General features: G+C 42.2%; 1 protein-coding gene across 1 annotated transcript in view; it reads right to left on the bottom strand.

Moving 5' to 3' along the window:
- LOC133040970 (mitochondrial adenyl nucleotide antiporter SLC25A24) overlaps nt 1-15,329 on the bottom strand; it is a 62,487-nt gene extending 47,158 nt beyond the window's left edge. The window contains exon 1 of the mRNA XM_061121260.1: nt 14,992-15,329. Coding sequence (XP_060977243.1) covers nt 14,992-15,174 — 183 coding nt within the window. The 5' untranslated portion in view covers nt 15,175-15,329. The remainder of the gene's footprint in view (nt 1-14,991) is intronic.
- Nucleotides 15,330-19,112: the final 3,783 nt, after the last annotated feature.

The raw sequence follows: 19,112 nt of genomic DNA, 5'->3' as shown, positions 1-19,112 counted from the left end.
CTGCTCTCTTCTGTCTTCAATCTTTCCCAGCATCAAAGTCTTTCCCAAGAGTTGGCTCTTCGTATCAGGTGGCCAAAGTATTGGAGCTTCAGTATCAGTCCTTCCAATGAATATTCAGAGTTGATTTCCTTTAGTTAACTGTTTTAATCTCCTTGTAGTCCAAGGGACTCTCAACAGTCTTCTCCAGCATCACAATTTGAAAGCATCAGTTCTTCAAAATTCAGTTCAGTTCAGTCACTCAGTCATGTCTGACTCTTTGCAACCCCATGGACTGCAGCACACCAAGCCTCCCTGTCTATCAACAACTCCCAGAGCTTACTCAAACTCATGTCCATCAAGTTGGTGATGCCATCCAATCATCTCATCCTCTGTTGTCCCCTTCTCCTCCTGCCTTCAATCTTTCTCGTCATCAGGGTCTTTTCAAATGAGCCAGTTATTTGCATTAGGTGGACAAAGTATTGGAATTTCAGATTCAGCATCAGTCCTTCCAATGAATATTCAGGACTGATTTCCTTTAGGATTCACTGGTTGGATCTCCTTGCAGTCCAAGGGATTCTCAAGAGCCTTCTCCAACACCACAGTTCAAAAGCATCAATTCTTCAGAGCTCAGCTTTCTTTACAGTCCAACTCTAATATCCATACATGACTACTGGCCTGTCTTTGACTAGACAGGCCTTTGTTGGCAATGTAATGTCTCTGCTTTTTAATACACTGTCTAGGTTGATCATTGCTTTTATTCCAAGGAGCGTCTTTTAATTTCATGGCTGTAGTCACTATCTGCAGTGATTTTGGAACCTCCAAAATAAAGTCTCTCACTGTTTCTATTGTTTCCTTGTCTATTTGCCATGAAGTGATGGGACCAGATGCCATGATCTTAGTTTTCTGAATGTTGAGTTTTAAGCCAACTATTTAACTCTCCTCTTTCACTTTCATCAAGAGGCTCTTCAGTTCTTCTTCGCCTTCTGCCAGAAGTGTGGTGTCATCTGCATGCTGGGGTTATTGATATTTCTCCCAGCAATCTTGATTCCAGCTTGAGCTTTATCCAGCCTGGCATTTCTCATGACATATTTTGAATATAAGTTAAATAAGCAGGGTGACAGTATACAGCCTTGATCTACTCCTTTCCCAATTTAGAACCAGTCTGTTGTTCCATGTCCAGTTATTTGGCACTCAGCCTTCTTTATAGTCCAACTCTCACAACTGTGGATGACTACTGGAAAAAACCGTAGCTTTGACTATTTCATTAACCTTTCTGTAAAGAATCCACCTGCAATGCAGGAGACATAGGAGACAAAGGTTCGATCCCTGGGTCAGGAAGATTCCCTGGAAATGGCAGGGAAATGGCAACCCACTCCAGTATTCTTGCCTGGATAATTCCATGGACAGTACAGCCAGGCTACAATCCAAAGGGTAGCAAAGACTCAGACAAAACTGAGTGACTAAGGATGCATGCACAGTAAATACAGATTATTTATGAACAGTAAATAAAGGTTCCCAGAGTTACAACTGTCTACTGACACTTAATTCTTAGTTTTCTTGTCTATTCTTCTGTGAAAATAAAGACCAATCAAAGGAGAAAAGGAAAGGGTGTTTATTCTGGGCTTACTATAGCAAGGAAGTCAGCAAATGTCACTTGTGTCTTGACTTAAAGGCAGGAAGAAGAGTGAGAAACTTTATAGTAGGAAAAAAGAAGTTTTCCAGTGTGGCCTGACTGGAGACAGCTGGCCTAGGAAAACATCCGGACTTAAGTGGGTCAACCTGTGTGATTAGTTGGGGGACATATTCAGTTATCTCTGTTTGGTCCTAAGTTGGAAGCAGGGACAAAAATTGGGGAAACTGTCAGTAATCAATCAATTCCTGGCCATTTGTGGTTGTCACAAAAGTTATTGTTTAGCTTCTTGGACTGTCACCAGAGATAGCATCCTGTCTTCCAGTAAAATCTGACATATAGTAGGTTGGCTTCATGGACTGTTTATCATAAACAAAGGGTCATCTTCTCAGCAGGTCATGGGTCAAAGTTCAGATTTTTTCAAATTGAAATATAGTTGACATACAGGATTATGTTAGTTTCAGTTTACAACATAGTGACTTTACATTTGCATATATTATGAAATACAAAGTTCAATTTTAAATATGGTCCAACCACTATTTGCATGTTCAGTCTCTCATTTTTCATAGCAAAAAAAACAAAAACAAAAACAAAATATCATTCAAAAAATCTGTTAGTTACCAGAATAAAAAGTTGTATCTTTTCTTCCTTAGCACCACATAAGTACCACTTCTATATGTAAAAAATTAAATGAATTCTCAATCTGTATAAATAAACTTTCAACTAGGGAGGCTGGAGACTTGTGAGAGAAAACTCACATCAAAACTTCCTAGAGATGTCACCTTAACTGAGGAAAAGCCACATCATTTTCCCTGAAATATAAGGTTCTATGTGGTTACGATATTGCTGTAAAGAGCAATATTGCATAGGAACCTGGAATGTTAGGTCCATGAATCAAGGCAAACTGGAAGTGGTCAAACAGGAGATGGCAAGAGTGAATGTTGACATTTTAGGAATCAGCAAACTAAAATGGACTGGAATGGGTGAACTTAACTCAGATAACCATTATATCTACTACTATGGGCAAGAATCCTTTAGAAGAAATGGAGTAACCATCATAGTCAACAAAAGAGTCTGAAGGCAGTACTTGGATGCAATCTCAAAAATGCCAGAATGATCTCTATTCGTTTCCAAGGCAAATCATTCAATATCACAGTAATCCAAGTCTATGCCCTGACCAGTAATGCTGAAGAAGCTGACATTGAACAGTTCTATGAAGACCTAGAAGACCTTCTAGAATTAAGATCCAAAAAAGATGTCCTTTTCATTATAGGGGACTGGAATGCAAAAGTAGGAGTCAAGAAACACCTGGAGTAACAGGCAAATTTGGCCATGGAGTATAGAATGAAGGAGGGCAAAAACTAATAGAGTTCTGCCAAGAGAACACACTGGTCAAAACAAACACCCTCTGCCAACAACACAAGAGAAGACTCTACACATGCACATCACCAGATGGTCAACACAAAATCAGATAGATTTCAAATCTATCAGATAGATAGATTCATTGCAGCCAAAGATGGAGAAGCTCTATACAGTCGGCAAAAACACCAGGAGCTGACTGTGGCTGTGGCTCAAATCATGAACACCTTATTGCCAAATTCAGGCGTAAATTGAAGAAAGTAGGGAAAACCATTAGACCATTCAGGTATGACATAAATCAAATCCCTAACAGTTACACAGTGGAAGTGAGAAATAGATTTAAGGGACTAGATCTGACAGTGTGCCTGATGAACTATGGATGGAGGTTCGTGGCATTGTACAGGAGACAGAGCAAGACCATCCCCAAGAAAAAGAAATGCAAAAAAGCAAAATGGCTGTCTGAGGAGGCCTTACATAGCTGTGAAAAAAGAAAGGCAAAAACAAAGGAGAAAAGGAAAGATATACCCATCTGAATGCAGAGTTTCAAAGAATAACAAGGAGAGATAAGAAAGCCTTCCTCAGTGATCAGTGCAAAGAAATAGAGGAAAACAACAGAATGGGAAAAACTAGAGATCTCTTCAAGAAAATTAGAGATACCAAGGGAACATTCCATGCAAAGATAGGGACAATAAAGGACAGAAATGGTACGGACCTAACAGAAGCAAAAGACATTAAGAAGAGGTGGCAAGAATATATGGAAGAACTGTACAAAAAAGATCTTCATGACCCAGAATCATGATGGTGTGATCACTCACATAGAGCCAGACATCCTGAAATGTGAAGTCAAGTGGGCCTTAGGAAGCATCACTACAAACAAAGCTAATGGAGGTGATGGAATTCCATGTGAGCTATTTCAAATCCTAAAAGATGATGCTGTGAAAGTGCTGCACTCAATATGCCAGCAAATTTGGAAAACTCAGTAGTGGCCACAGGACTGGAAAAGGTCAGTTTTCATTCCAATCCCAAAGAAAGGCAATGCCAAAGAATGCTCAAACTACCACACATTTGCACTCATCTCACACGCTAGTAAAATAATGCTCAAAATTCTCCAAGCCAGGCTTCAACAATATGTGAACCTGAACTTCCAGATGTTCAGAAAGCTGGTTTTAGAAAAGACAGAGAAACCAGAGATCAAATTGCCAACATCCGCTAGATCAGCAAAAAAGCAAGAGAGTTCCAGAAAAACATCTATTTCTGCTTTATTGACTAAGCCAAAGCCTTTCACTGTGTGGATCACGGTAAGCTGTGGAAAATTCTGAAAGCCTTTCACTGTGTGGATCACAGTAGGCTGTGGAAAATTCTTAAAGAGATGGGAATACCAGACCACCTGACCTGCCTCTTGCGAAATCTGTATGCAGGTAAAGAAGCAACAGTTAGAACTGGACATGGAACAAATAGGACTGGTTCCAAATAGGAAAAGGAGTATGTCAAGGCTGTATATTGTCACCGTGCTTACTTAACTTATATGCAGAGTACATTATGAGAAACACTGGGCTGGAGGAAGCACAAGCTGGAATCAAGATTGCTGGGAGAAATATCCATAACCTCAGGTATGCAGATGACACCACCCTTATGGCAGAAAGCAAAGAAGAACTAAAGAGCCTCTTGATGGAAGTGAAAGAGGAGAGTGAAAAAGTTGGCTTAAAGCTCAACATTTAGAAAACAAAGATCATGGCATCTGGTCCCATCACTTCATGGGAAATAGATGGAGAAACAGTGAAAACAGTGACAAACTTTATTTTGGGGGGCTCCAAAATCACTGCAGATGGTGACTGCAGCCATGAAATTAAAAGACACTTACTCCTTGGAAGAAAAGTTATGACCAACCTAGACAGCACATTAAAAAGCAGAGACATTACTTTGCCAACAAAGGTCCATCTAGTCAAGGCTATGGTTTTTCCAGTAGTCATGTAGGGATGTGAGAGTTGGACTATAAAGAAAGCTGAGAGCCGAAGAATTGATGCTTTTGAACTGTGGTGTTGGAGAAGACTCTGGAGAGTCCCTTGGACTGCAAGGAGATCCAACCCGTGAATCCTAAAGGAAATCAGTCCTAAATGTTCATTGGAAGGACTGATGTTGATGCTGAAACTCCAGTACTTTGGCCACCTGATGCGAAGAGCTGACTCATTTGAAAAGACCCTGATGCTGGGAAAGATTGAAGGCAAGAGGAGAAGGGGACAACAGAGGATGAGATGGTTGGATGGCATCACCGACTCAAGGGACATGAGTTTGAGTAAACTCCCGGAGTTAGTGAAGGACAGGGAGGCCTGGTGTGCTGTAGTCCATAGGGTCGCTAAGCGTGAGACACGACTCAGTAACTGAACTGAACTGATGTGATACTGCAGAGTCTGCTGGAGTTTTGATAAGTAAGCCCTCATCAGTCACAAAAAGCCTTTTTATATGGCTCACACCATCTATTATCAAGAACAACAGTATGGAAAAAATTTTGTTTTGATAAAGAAGTAATGTGTTTCAAAGACTGAACTCGTTTATGGCATAATCTAGAATTTCTTATGAAAAGTTAGTTTATTCCTAATAAATAAATAAAAGTCACACTTGAAAATCTAAGTACAAGAGAAACTTTAAAAAAGCATGAAGGGCAATAGGTTTAAAAAGAAAAACACAACTTAAAAATCCAAGTGAAATTTACAGAGAGAATATTTTGCACTGGGCTTGGTCTCTAGACAACATCCAGTCCAGGCCTCTGATGTTACAAATGAAGAAATCAAGACACAGTGCCTGGCATATAAAACATGCTCAAAATACAACTGACCAATGACTGAATGGGTGACTAAAATATAGACTTCCAAAGTTCACACAGCTTATTAGAAGAAGAGTTTTACCAAATCTTAACATAACAGAACTCAACTGACAATTTTTTGAGCATGAAGTGCCTATTTTTCAAATGAATTTGCCAATCTTTACCTCTTGTGGATCTCCCAGTCTTCTGAGTTAAACATCCAAAGAGAAAATATAATTGGAAAACAATAATTATACTCAATAATAACTTCCAAACAGAAATTACTTGGAAATACACTGGTAGAAATGCATGAGCCATCACATACTGAGAAGGATCCTCTAACCTAGGTTGCTGGGGGAAAGATCTGCAAAGCAAACAATGCCCAAGCTCATTTTTAAAAGTCTGATGATTAAAGCAAATTATAAGGACATATTAGCTTGGGTGAGACCCCAAGACTACAAGCCATTCAGACTGATTGCCCTCCTTCAAAATCCAATATTAGAGAAGTTTCAACTACCACACAACTCTCAAAACACACACACAGTGATTATGCCAGTTCCCTAAAGAAGGGAGGGAGCATTCTTGGGATTGATGCTCATAGGCTACTAATAACAGGTGAGTACCTTGAACAAGGTGACTCCAAAAACCAGTTTGCATCCAATATCTTGAGAACAATTTGAATTCAGAAGCCCGAGTTCATCTCTAGTTAGCTATTTTGTCTCAGGACTTGCCTTGATGTCTTTTTCCTTCCCTGGATACTTTTGGAACACTTAGTAATGGTTGGTTATTGTATTCCTCACTATATTCCTAAATTATCATATTAGAGTCAAGGGGAAAACTGAGAAAAATGCTAGAGAAGACTATTAGTAACATTGTTAGTCTTCCTACAGTAAGGTTGGTAATTGACCTGAAAACTACAGTGGCAACCCAGATCAAGTCTCAGTTCAGTTCAGTTCAGTCGCTCAGTCGTGTCTGACTCATTGCAACCCCATGAATCGCAGCACGCCAGGCCTCCCTGTCCATCACAAACTCCTGGAGTTTACTCAAACTCATGCCCATCGAGTCGGTGATGCCATCCAGCCATCTCATCCTCTGTCGTCCTCTTCTCCTCCTGCCCCCAATCCCTCCCAGCATCAAGGTCTTTTCCAATGAGTCAACTCTTCGCATGGGATGGCCAAAGTACTGGAGTTTCAGCTTCAGCATCAGTCCTTCCAATGAACACCCAGGACTTAACTCCTTCAGGATGGACTGGTTGGATCTCCTTGCAGATCAAGTTTAGGAACCTGTAAATTTGACTGTAGACTTCTCTGCCCAAGGTTCCTCCAGAACTCTCAGCCCCAACATCTCTCTGATCACAGCCCCTCTGAAGCCCACCTTCCGTCCATCCTGAATGACCCCTACACCCTGGAGGCCTTCCTGAAGCTCAAAGATGTCCCGAGTCCCGTCTTCACTAGGTAAGAAAACAGTTTTTCATAGGAGGCATCCATCTGGGATGTCTCTGGCGGGAGAAGCGACTCGAGTGATCCACGCTGTGACCCCGTGCGTCTCGAGGTGGATATGAAAGCAAGATGGCGATCTCTGCCCACCGCAGGGAGAGTTGGAAGAGACCTGAAGTAGCAGCTCTCTCTCTGCTACCAAAGCCAAGGCCCTTCTGCCAGGTACAGAACAGGAAGGCGACCGTGCAGGCAACGGCTCCAGAGCAGAGGCACACGGTGCGCGCAGCCTTGGGGGCCAGGTAGCCGAGTTCCCGCCTCACTCCCTGATCATCCAATCAGAAAGCCTGTTTCCACCTCACTCCAGGAAGAGTCTTTTCTCCAGAAGCTTCCTGAAAGACTTCTGCACAGGTCTGTCTCTAAAGGTAGAACTTTTTAGAGAAAAGTGGGTAGGGGAATTTTGAGACATGGACTGTGGAGTTGTAATGACTAGCGGTGTTGGTCCAACTTTTCTTTTTTTTAAGTTGTTCAGTTACACCTTTCTAAGACTTCTTCTAAGGTTAATGAACTTGGGAATCATTGTAATGATGCTTGGAGCCTGAATGAAAATCTGCCAGTGTGGGCCTTTCCTTCTGTGATCACCCCCGCACCCCTAGGCCAGGTCATTATCTTCACTGGGTTTCCGCAGTGGCTCCAGAACAAACATGAAATTCTTTGAGCTGCTTCCCTTCTAGCTCTTGGTAATCCTCTCAGCTGTAAGAGTCCTAGGCCTCTTATGATTCTAAGTCTCTCCCAAGAAAGTTACAGTAAGAGTTTGTGCCTGTGAATACATGGCAGACAACTTAAGTTTTAAAATTGTCCATAACTTCAGAGGCCAGTTGAACACAACTGTTAGATCAGTTAGCTGTGAACATGGGTACAAGAATACCTTCATATGCTACACAGTCTGCCCCATTTTCCCTCCACCTATGAATAAAAGAATTACTACTAAATGGTGCCACGATTTGAGGAGAAATTAAAAAATCTGTAAAAATCTGTATTAAAAAAGTCATGATCTTCCTTTTTTCATTTTATTGCATTATTCATTCTATATCTAGATTTTTTTGTTTGTTTGTTTTTGGTCCTATACTATTACAAAGTCTTCCAAGCCTAAATTGAATCAAAATAAGAACTTCCAGCTAAAATTGCTGACTCTTCATCAGTTTATTTTTCTGATTTCCATTTCAGTAAATTAAAATTCAGAGTATTTCTTTTCCTGTTTGATGGTCTGAAATTTTTTTCCTCAGAGTATCTCAGATGATATCCAAATATTAATATCCTTTTAGAATGTTCTAATGTGGCCTTCGATGAAAAACGAGGAGGAGGAAGGGCAGGAGGAGGAAGAGGAGAGGGAGGAGGAGAGGGGAAGGGGGAAAGGGAGGAGGGATATTCTAAGAAAAAAGAAAAAGCAGACAGGATTACTAGATTCTTATGGGAATATTAATAATAACTACTGTATTTCTTTGTTTCTCATACTACCTTCTACAAACAATTCCTGAGTCCTAGAAGAACCTAATGTGAATTTTCTCTCTTCTAAAACACTAATTTCATAATGAGGCAATTTGGAAACATGTAAAAGCAGGGTCATTCAGAAGAAGAAACTGTAGTGCATTCACCTCTGTCCTATGTGTCAGGCACTGTGCCTGCAGCATGCTCAGTTGCTCAGTCATGTCTGACTCTGGGACCCCATGGTGTGATCCCATGGACTGTAGCCCACCAAGCTCCTCTATCCACAGGATTTCCCAGGCAAGAGTACTGGAGTGGGTTGCCATTTCCTCCTCCAGGAGATCTTCCTAAAACCAGGGATCAAACCTGAGTCTCTCATGTGTTCTGTATTGCAGATGGGTTCTTTACCACTGTGCCACTTGGGAAGCCCAACTTCACCTCTGGTTAATTCTTTGTCCCAGGACTTGTCTTGATGTCTTTTCCTTTCCCTGGATACTTTTGGAACACATAGTAATGATTAATTATTGTATTTCTTAAAATATTCCTAAATTATCATATTCCTTATACCTATTTTCTACATTCTACACTCTTATATTTCACAGTCTTTCCATCTAGGCTTGAAGGAACTTAAAGAGAAATCTGCTCTCTTCTACATGCTTCTACATCACAAAAGCTTGGCAATATGGAGAAGAGATCAAGTCAGATGGAATTTATAGAGATTTCACTTCAGTTGAGTATTTGCGATAGATGCAAATTATCTTGAAACGTTTCCCTTGAAGAATCACCCCATAGTTCTCATTTCTAGATCCTCAAATGAATTATCTCCCCAGGCTGTAACATTATACAGACCCTTGATGTATGCCTCTGAAATTCTCCTCCATAAAGACTGACCATGTAATCCTAAGTATTTGATTGGCTGCTGTGACCCAGGCTTGTTTGCCTCCACACCCTCTCTTCCTCCATCTGCTTTCCACACTGCCACCAGCATGCTCTTCCTAAATCATAAATCTGCTTGTGTCTCCTCTTGCTTAAAACCTCCCAAGTGTTCCCATCACTCATATGATAAAAATCCAAACCATCCAGCAGGTCCTCAATGCCTCATTTCATGATCTGATGCTTGCCTGGCCCAGATACGACACTATTCCTCAAGAAGACCGATGGGTCACTCAGTGGAAAGTCAGTTATATTGGGTGCCACCTGTCATGGAAGGGACAATGTGTCTTCCTGGAAGAAGGAAGGTAGGGGTTTCCCCTTCCTGCCCACAGCGGTTCAGATGGCACCACTGTCTGGGTGTTGGTGAAATGCCTAATCCACAAGCATGAAATCGCTACCTAACACAGCAACTGACCAGGGGATCCCTTCACAGTGCAAGAGGTGTAGAAGTGGGCCCAAGAACATGGGATCCACACCATCTGGAAGCAGCCAACTTCACAGAATGCTGGAATGGCCTACTGAAAGCAGAGTCAAGTCAACCCCTAGGAGACAATTATTTGGCAAAACTGGGCTGCCACCGTATGAGATGCAGTATGTACACTGAATCGGAGACCTACCACGTGGCTCTGTGCCCCCTAAAGGAAGAATACCTGAGTCCAGGAACTAAGAGGGGGAAGCAGCAGTTCCACTTTCTTTCACTCCCAGTGACTCGCTGGGGACTTTTTGCTTCCTGTCCCCACAGCTCTGGGCTTTGCTGGGTTAGCTTCTGGTCCCCAAACAGGATAGTTATACTCTTGTCAGGGAACACAATAAGGATCCCATTGAATTACAAGCTATAACTTCCATCTGGACCTTTGGATCTTGTGTTCAGGGAAAACAGGCATGAAAAGAAGTCAGCCTCTGAATAAGTGTAACTTGGCCTTGATCAGCAGGAGGCAGGGCTGCTTCTACACCACAGAGACAGAGAGGAATGTTTATGGAATTCAGATGACCCACGTGGACACCAGGAATGCCACCGAATACTCCCTGGCCCACTTAGGACTGTGAATGGGCACAGGCAACCACAGTGGCCTGAGAAGCTCAGACCCCACAGGAAGGAAAGTTTGGGTCACACCACCAGGAAAATTACAAAGACCTGCAGTTTCCAGCTGAGTGAGACTGGTGTTTAAAATAGTCAGTGTCATGCAAGAGACCAGGGTTCGATTCCCCGACGGGGAGCCAAAAAAAAATAAAATAAAATGGACAGTCAGGAAGAGAAATCAGGAGTGGCAGCTGTGACCAAGTGAAGCAATGGGGACTGTAGCTTGTCCCACTATCCTCCCCAAGGAAGAGAGGCCAAGAACAGTGAGGTGAGCTCCCCAAACCTAGGCTAAGAAGCAGCTCCATGGGGGCCAAGGAGTGGCCTGTGGACACCATGTTAGAATGCCTATGAGGGAACCTGCTATAGAAGCAGAGGTGACTGCCAGCCTACCTGCCACACCTGTGCACCTCTGGACCCACTGAGTCACGCCAAAGCCCCCTGGGCTGTTCCACCCGATGACTAGCACAGAAGGGGCAGCCAGCACACGGCTCTCCTAACAGATTACCTTTCCTCAGCCATTCTCCTTAGCCTAGTTGAGACTTTCTAAGAACCATTCTTGGGTCTGAAGTTCCTCCTAAACCTCCTCCTTTCTTGCACTCTTCTAACAGGGATTAAATTTGCATCATGGTCTGCAGACTCCCCTCAGCTCACCCCTGTCTCCTCTCCCTTACCCTTCTTCTGCACACCCAATCCCATCTTGGTTTCCGCTCCAGGGAAGACCAGAAGTGATGCAGTTGCAGTTGGCATCACGGTTAGCCCAAGACAAGAGGTGGGAACATGGGGTTTGGGAACTGGCTCATTCACCACCCAGAAGGCAAAGAGCCCTGAGTGGAATGTGGGGCAAGGATGATGCCCTGTACAAGGTGGGAGCCCAAATACTGAAGATTTTCCTGCGGTGACCTGGGAAACAACCTCTTTGTGGGAAACAGCCTGGTCAGTGCAATGATTCAAGCATTTGCCAAATATAGGGGGAACCAGGCTACAAGGATAGGCAAGAAACCATAAAGATAAAAGAAGCAATTCACCAAGAAGATATAACAATGCTAAATCTGAATTCACCAGTAGTACAGTCCACTATATAGTCTAGTTTTAAAATATAAAAGGGGAAAACTGACAAAATTATAAAGTTGGCAAATCTACAATTATAGAGATTCTGACACTTCTTTTTAATAGTGACTATAATAACAGTACTAGATAATTTAAAGCCTATAATTAGTTGATTGTTTATTAGGTACCAGGTATTATTCTAAATATTTAACATATTTTAATTCACTTATACTTCACAATAACTCTATGAAATAAGTACTGATATCACCTCTGTCAAAGATGTGGAAACTGAGGCTAGAGAGATTTTAAAATTTGCCCCAAAGTTATCAAGTAAGTAGCACAATCGTGATTTAAACCCAGATAGTTTGGCTAGACTTTTCTTACAAGTTCATCTATGTGTGTAAAAAGATGTTTATCTGGCAAAACTATGGAAACAAAAGATCAGTGGTTGGGGGTTGGAATGAATAGGCAGAGCACAGAGGACTTTTAGGGCAGTAATAGCACTCTATATGATATTATAATAATGAATACATGTCATTATACATTTGTCCAAACCCATAGAATATACAATACTAAGAGTGAACCCTAAAGTAAGCTATGAACTTAAAGTGATAATGATGTGTCAATGTAGGTTCATCCTTGGTAAAAAAAAAAAAAAAAGAGTACCATTCTGTTAAAAGATGTTGACAGTGGGGGAGGCTTATGTATGTGATGTCCAGGGACAGAGGGTGTATGGGAAATCTCTGTACCTTCCTCTCAATTTTGTTTAAAGCGAAAAACTGCTCTAAAAAATACTTTTATATATTTATCTTATCCTATACAGCATTTCTGGGCATCTTACAACAGGAGAACTTTTGGTTTTCTGTCCTACATATGCTGGAAATAAAACCATTAACAACTGCTTTGCGATTGAATTTTTAATTGGTTAATTTTTTTTAATTGGTTAATTTTTAATAACCAACTTTTAATTATTTCAAGTGAGCCACTGCCTTGTTTAGGGTATTTCAAATCACAAGCCTTAAATCTTTTTGTATCACTATGCTTAGATCATGAGACATGATCCTCATCTTCAGGATGTTTGGTATTAGTGGAGGACACAGTCAATAAATAAAAATACCTTTTGGAGAGACCAGTGATGAACTTGTGGTCTGGAAAAGCTCATCCCAGAGAGAAGATATTTAATTTTTTTTTTAAATCCTCTATTTCTTCCTAATCATAAAAATAATAATGTATGATCATTTTTAAAAGCTGAAATAATACAAAAATTATGAAGAAGAAAGTAAAAAGGTAATTTAACTCCTACCATCCAAAAGCAATCATTATTAAACTTTTATTGAGGAATGAAAAAAGAGTACGAAGAATAGTTAATATCTGGCATGAACACAGACAGTGATAGTATGTATATGTGTATATGTGTAAAATATATTTTGAAGTGAAGTCGCTCAGTTGTGTCCGACTCTTTGCTACCCTGTGGAGTATAGCCCACACAGGCTCCTCTGTCCATGGGATTTTCCAGGCAAGAATACCGGAGTGGGTTGCCATTTATGTATAAGATACATATTTTAGGTATGTGACAAATACATGTCATCCTGTTCTATATGTTTGCATACACAGAGTTTTATACAACTTATTTTATAATATATTCTTATATAAATTTTAGAAAACTGAAGACATTTTTTATTCCTGAGTTCTTTTTCTTAAGCAGTCTTGCCAGAGGTTTATGTATTTTATTCATACTTTCAAAGAACCAACAAAGAAAGCATATATTTTGAAATTTAAAGCACACATTTAAATAATCCATGGGTCAGGAATGAAATCATATTGGACATTAGAAAACACTGGGAGCTAAGTTACAACAAAAATACAAACTTATGGGATGAGACGAAAGAAGTGATCAAAGGGATATTGTAGCTCAAAATGGGCTTTGCTGGTGGCTCAGATGGTAAAGAGTCTGCCTGCAATGCAGGAGACCCAGGTTCAATCCCTGGGTCAGGAAGATTCCCTGGAGAAGGGAATAGCAACCCACTCTTGTATTCTTGCTTGGAGAATTCCATGGACAGAGGAGCCTAGGGGACTACAGTCCATGGGGTGGCAAAGAGTCAGTTAATGAATCAAACATTCAACTCAAGAAATCAGAAAAGGGGCAAATGAGTAAACCTAAAGAAAGCAGAAAGAAATAAACAAAAGCTAGTGGAAGAAAAATTTAAAAACAGAGACAATCAGCAAAAAATACCAAAGTTGGTTCTTTCAGTGTATGAATAGTACAGACGGGGGTTGGGGGGGGAGGGCGGCGGGGACAGGGAGAAGGACTGGCAAGAAAAAAAGATTTGGTGAGACTGAAGGTGGGGGAAGAAAAAAACAACTACAGATACAGTCAGAACTTTTTTAAAACCGTAAGTAAATATAAGTACTATGAACCTTGACAAAATGGGCAGTTTCCTAAAAGTTGTAGCTTACTAAATCTGACTCAAGAAGAAATAGCCACTTGAAGAGGCCTGTAACTACTACAGTCATGGAATGAGTAGCTTAAAATACAACTACTATAAAACAGTTGTTCGCTCTCAGAACGTATTCACTTTCCCCTCTCGTAATAGAGAATGCCGGTGTCCTCTTATGTTTCAGAGGGGCTGGAGAGGTTCCAAGTATCTCCGCCCTGCTGATAGGAGCTGCTCTGGGGACACAATTATGACTCAGAGAAGCCGAAATTGCTCAGACGACGGGCCAACCCTTTAGGTCAACTTGTGGACTTTGGGTATTAAGAATGTCTTAAACAATGGAATGTTGCCTCTCCTCAACGGGAAGTTGGGGGGGGGGGGGTGTAAATACGATGGGTTTTCAAACAGTTCTAAAACAGCAAACTATCTGATTTAAGAAAGCAGCTTCGAAGAAAGATACAAAATGTGAGCCTTTTTACACAATTTGGGGCCACTGAAGTTTGAGAGCTTAAAAAAAAAAAAAAAATTCATTAAATGTTTACAGAGGCTGAGAGCTACAAAAAGGGGGTGGGGGTACCAAAAGTACACGATTTTGAACTGTTAAGAGCGAGCTAGAGCATCCGCCGCACTCATTTTTTCTGGAAAAACACCAGTAGCCTTTCAGATCTCGACGAGCATCCGTTCTGGAGTACCTGGCCGCCTCTAGTCCGGCCTCTTCCTGCAGAGCCGCGGGCCGCCGCCCTAGTCCTGGGGCGCCCAGAGTCCCCGCAGCCCTCCCGGCCCTCGGGCCGCGCCCCGCAGCGACCCACCTCCTCGGCGTCCTGGCCCAGGGGGATGCCCAAGCTTTTGAGTCCCTCCTGCAGCTCGCTGATGTCCACCACGCCGTCCCCGTTACGGTCCAGTTTCTGAAAGAGGGTCTCGTAGCGCGTCGGCGGCTCCGCGTCCTGGCAGGCCGCGGTGGGCAGCACGAAGCGCCGCAGCCAGCGCAGCATGATACCGGAGGCGCTGGCCCGTTCAGCCGAGGGAGCTCAGGGGGGCCGAGGCCTGGCGGCTGAGGGACTGCCACTTGCAGTCCGCCGAGCCGAGCCCCTACGAGCCGCCGCGGCGCACAGGGAGTGGCCGCTCTCGCTGCTGCTCTGGGAGGAGCTCGCCGGCGCCGGCCTCCCCGAGAAGCGCGGGGGACGGGCCAGGCGCAGCCCGGGACGGGCAGGAAGTGCAAAGGCTGCGGGGTGGGGCCCGGAGGGGCACTGGGACCTGGGCGTGAGCGCTGCTCCATCTGAGTGGAGCAGTCGGAGGCGCGGGGCGAGAGGGGAGCCCCAGAGACTGTGGGATTCTGCGTCAGCGTGTTAACGAGGGGCGGGGGTGTGTGTGTGTCGGGGTGCGGGGTGGGGCGGCAGGCTGTCGCTCAGGTTCCTTCACTTCAAGCCTGCCCTCCCTTTCGGCTTGTAGCCCTGGTGAACTGCTCAGAAATAGTTCTCTCCGCAGGGAAATTGGACCTTCTGCGGCTTTGTTTCGCACACATCTTTTTTTTTTTTTCCTGCAACTCCACAGATCCAGTCTCTGAATCTGTTTTCCATTCACAGAAATGAGAGAGTTGGCTGACTGCACACCTGGGATGGGAATTAAGCTTTAAAACGCAGAGGAGTTAAATCTGAAAGCAATTGAAAAACTGAAAAGGAACACCTAAAATGAATACAGTGTTGTATAATTGTAGCTCAATAAAAGTGGGCGTGTAGGGGTGGAGGAGACCGTTTCGCAGAAAAAGTCAGCGTCCATCCAGGTGGATGGGGCTACTTCAATCTACAGCTTAGTGTGATCTGCCCGAGGAGTTTTAGAATCTTAGCACATATCAGAAAAACTTCAGGCCGCTCCTCCTCAAGATGGATGTTGCTACAAGGCTTGGGATTACTGCCCAGGAAATTCAGAACTCTTACTGCATAACATGGGATAAGCGAAGGGACAGTGGACTTACAGAGAAAATACCAGGCAGGGTCCTAATCTTTCAGCTGTGTAAACTCGGAGATGTGGCATAACCTCCCTGGGTAGCCTCTCATCAGTAAAACGAGAGTATGAGTATCTGCCTCTTAACAGGGTTGTATACTGTCTGAAAGATCCTAATACTCTCAAGTACCAATCAGGTGAAATATTAATTGCAGTAATGCTCTGTTCATCCACAGCTGCTTATAAAAACTATCACTGGGTTCCTATTATCTGAGGAGATACAGATCTGTACTTGTAAATAAGGATCTGCCCACATCTTTTGAATTATTAAACAAAGACTAGTTCCAGCTAATTAGTCCAGACTAATTACTAAACAAAACCCAGACACGCAGGCCTTGAATTTACTTCCCGTCATACTATTTTGCATATACTTAAATACTATATTTAAGACATATGCAAATCTAGAGTTTGTAAACTGAGGGCTGCCTGTTTAGTTACAATCATCTTGAAACCCATTTATTTTTTTTTTTCTCCTCCCAAGTTCCAGTTTTGTTAAGAATTATCCTCTCCCTTTGGAAAAGTCCTCAAACATCATCAAATTTTCTATCCATCCTTGTAAAATCTCTTTTAATCCCTACTATGAACACTGTGTACTTAAAGAGAAGCTCCTTGAAATGGTCATCTCAGACTCTAATTTTTTTTTTCTTTTCTTTCTTTTTTTCTTTTTGTAGTAAATAGAGGAATTACTTGTCAACATTTTGACTGACAGAGAAAAACAAATACCATACATTAATGCATATATATGGAATCTCAAAAGATAGAACCAATCATCCTACATGCAGGACAGCAAAGGAGACACAGACATAAAGAACAGACTTTTGGACACAGTGGGAGAAGGAGAGGGCGGGATAATTTGAGAGAACAGCATTGAAACATATACATTGCTATGTGTAAAACAGATAGCCAGCGGGTGTTTGATGTGTGATGCAGGGAACACAAAGTCAGTGCTCTGTGGCAACCTGGAGGGATGGGATGGGGAGGGGCAAGGGAGTGGGGTTCAGGAGGGAGGGAACACGTGGATGCCTATGGGTGACTCATGTTCAGGTATACCAGAGGTCATCACAATGTACTGGAGTAATTGTCCTCCAATTAAAATAAATAATTTAAAATATTTAACTGACAAACTTATGTTTGCACAAAACTTGTACAAGAATGTTCATAGCTGTTTTCTTCATAATTACCAAAATACATAAATAAGCAAAATGTTAAGTGGGTGAATGTTAGATAAGCAACCTATGTTGCATTCATACAATGGAATACTAGTCAGCAATAAAAAGGAACTGATGCATGCAGCCATACATTACATGACATCCTAGAAAAGGGAAAACTATAGTGACAGAAAGCAGATCAGTAGTTGTCAGGTGTTGAGGAGCTGGGGGGAGTGATGGAACTGTTCTATGTTTTGATTACAGTGGTGTTTACACAACTGTATGAGCTTGTTAAAATGCACAGCACTATGTACTAAATGGTTTAATTTTACTCTGTGGAAACATACTACAATAAATCTGATTTTTTAAAATAAGTAAAATGGATTAATAATTTTTAGCTCAAAAGATCAGTGTGAAAGATCAAAATAGCTCAGGAAGTACATGAACTTCAAGACTTGTTACACAAAAGTGTGCTGCAGACCAATGGCATCAGTATCACTTGAAAGCTGATTAGGTATGCAGAATCTCAGCATGTCCATTTCCGACACCACCCCAGTTCAGTTAAGTCGCTAGTCCTGTCCAACTCTTTGTGACCTCATGGACTAGAGCACACCAGGCCTCCCTGTCCATCACCAACTCCCGGAGTTACTCAAACTCATGTCCATTGAATTGGTGATGCCATCCAACCATCTCATCCTCTGTTGTCCCCTTCTCCCCCTGCTTTCAATCTTTCCCAGCATCAGGGTCTTTTCGACAGTCTTCACATCAGATGGACAAAGTATTGGAGCTAAGGCTTCAACATCAGTCCTTCCAATGAATATTCAGGACTGATTTCCTTTAGGATTCATGGGTTGGATCTCCTTGCAGTCCAAGGGGGCTCTCAAGAGTCTTCTCCAATACCACAGTTCAAAAGCATCAATTCTTCGGCACTTAGCTTTCTTTATAGTCCAACTCTCACATTCATACATGACTACTGGAAAAACCATAGCCTTGACTAGATGGACGTTGGTTGGCAAAGTAATGTCTCTGCTTTTTAATATGCTATCTATGTTGGTTATAATTTTTCTTCAAAGGAGTAAGCATCTTTTAATTTCATGGCTGCAGTCACCATCTACAGTGATTTTGGAGCCCCAAAAAATAAACTCAGTCACTATTTCCATTGTTTCCCCATCTATTTGCCATGAAGTGATGGGACCAGATACCATGATATTAGTTTTCTGAATGTTGAGCTTTAAGCCAACTTTTTCACTCTCCTCTTTCACTTCCATCAAGAGGCTCTTTAGTTCTTCTTCACTTTCTGCCATTACTGTGGAGTCATCTGCATATCTGAGATTACTGATATCTCTCCCAGCAATCTTGACTCCAGCCTGTGCTTCATCCAGTCCAGAATTTCTCATGATGTACTCTCCATATAATTTAAATGAGCAGGGTGACAATATACAGCCTTGATGTACTCCTTTCCCGATTTGGAACCAGTCTGTTGTTCCATGTCCAGTTCTAACTGTTGCTTCTTGACCACATACAGATATCTCAAGAGGCAGGTCAGGTGTTCTGATATTCCCATCTCTTTAAAAATTTTCCACCATTTGTTGTGATCCACATAGTCAAAGGCTTTGGCATAGTCAATAAAGCAGAAGTAGATGTTTTTCTGGAACTCTCTTGCATTTTTGATGATCCAACGGATGTTGGCAATTTGATCTCTGGTTCCTCTGCCTTTTCTAAAACCAGCTTGAACATCTGGAAGTTGCCCCGGTCTACTAAATAAGAGTTGCAGTTACATC

This window comes from Dama dama, chromosome 20, assembly GCF_033118175.1.
Source record: "Dama dama isolate Ldn47 chromosome 20, ASM3311817v1, whole genome shotgun sequence".
Classification (NCBI taxonomy): Eukaryota; Metazoa; Chordata; class Mammalia; order Artiodactyla; family Cervidae; genus Dama; species Dama dama.
This window is presented reverse-complemented; position numbering and strand designations above follow the sequence as displayed.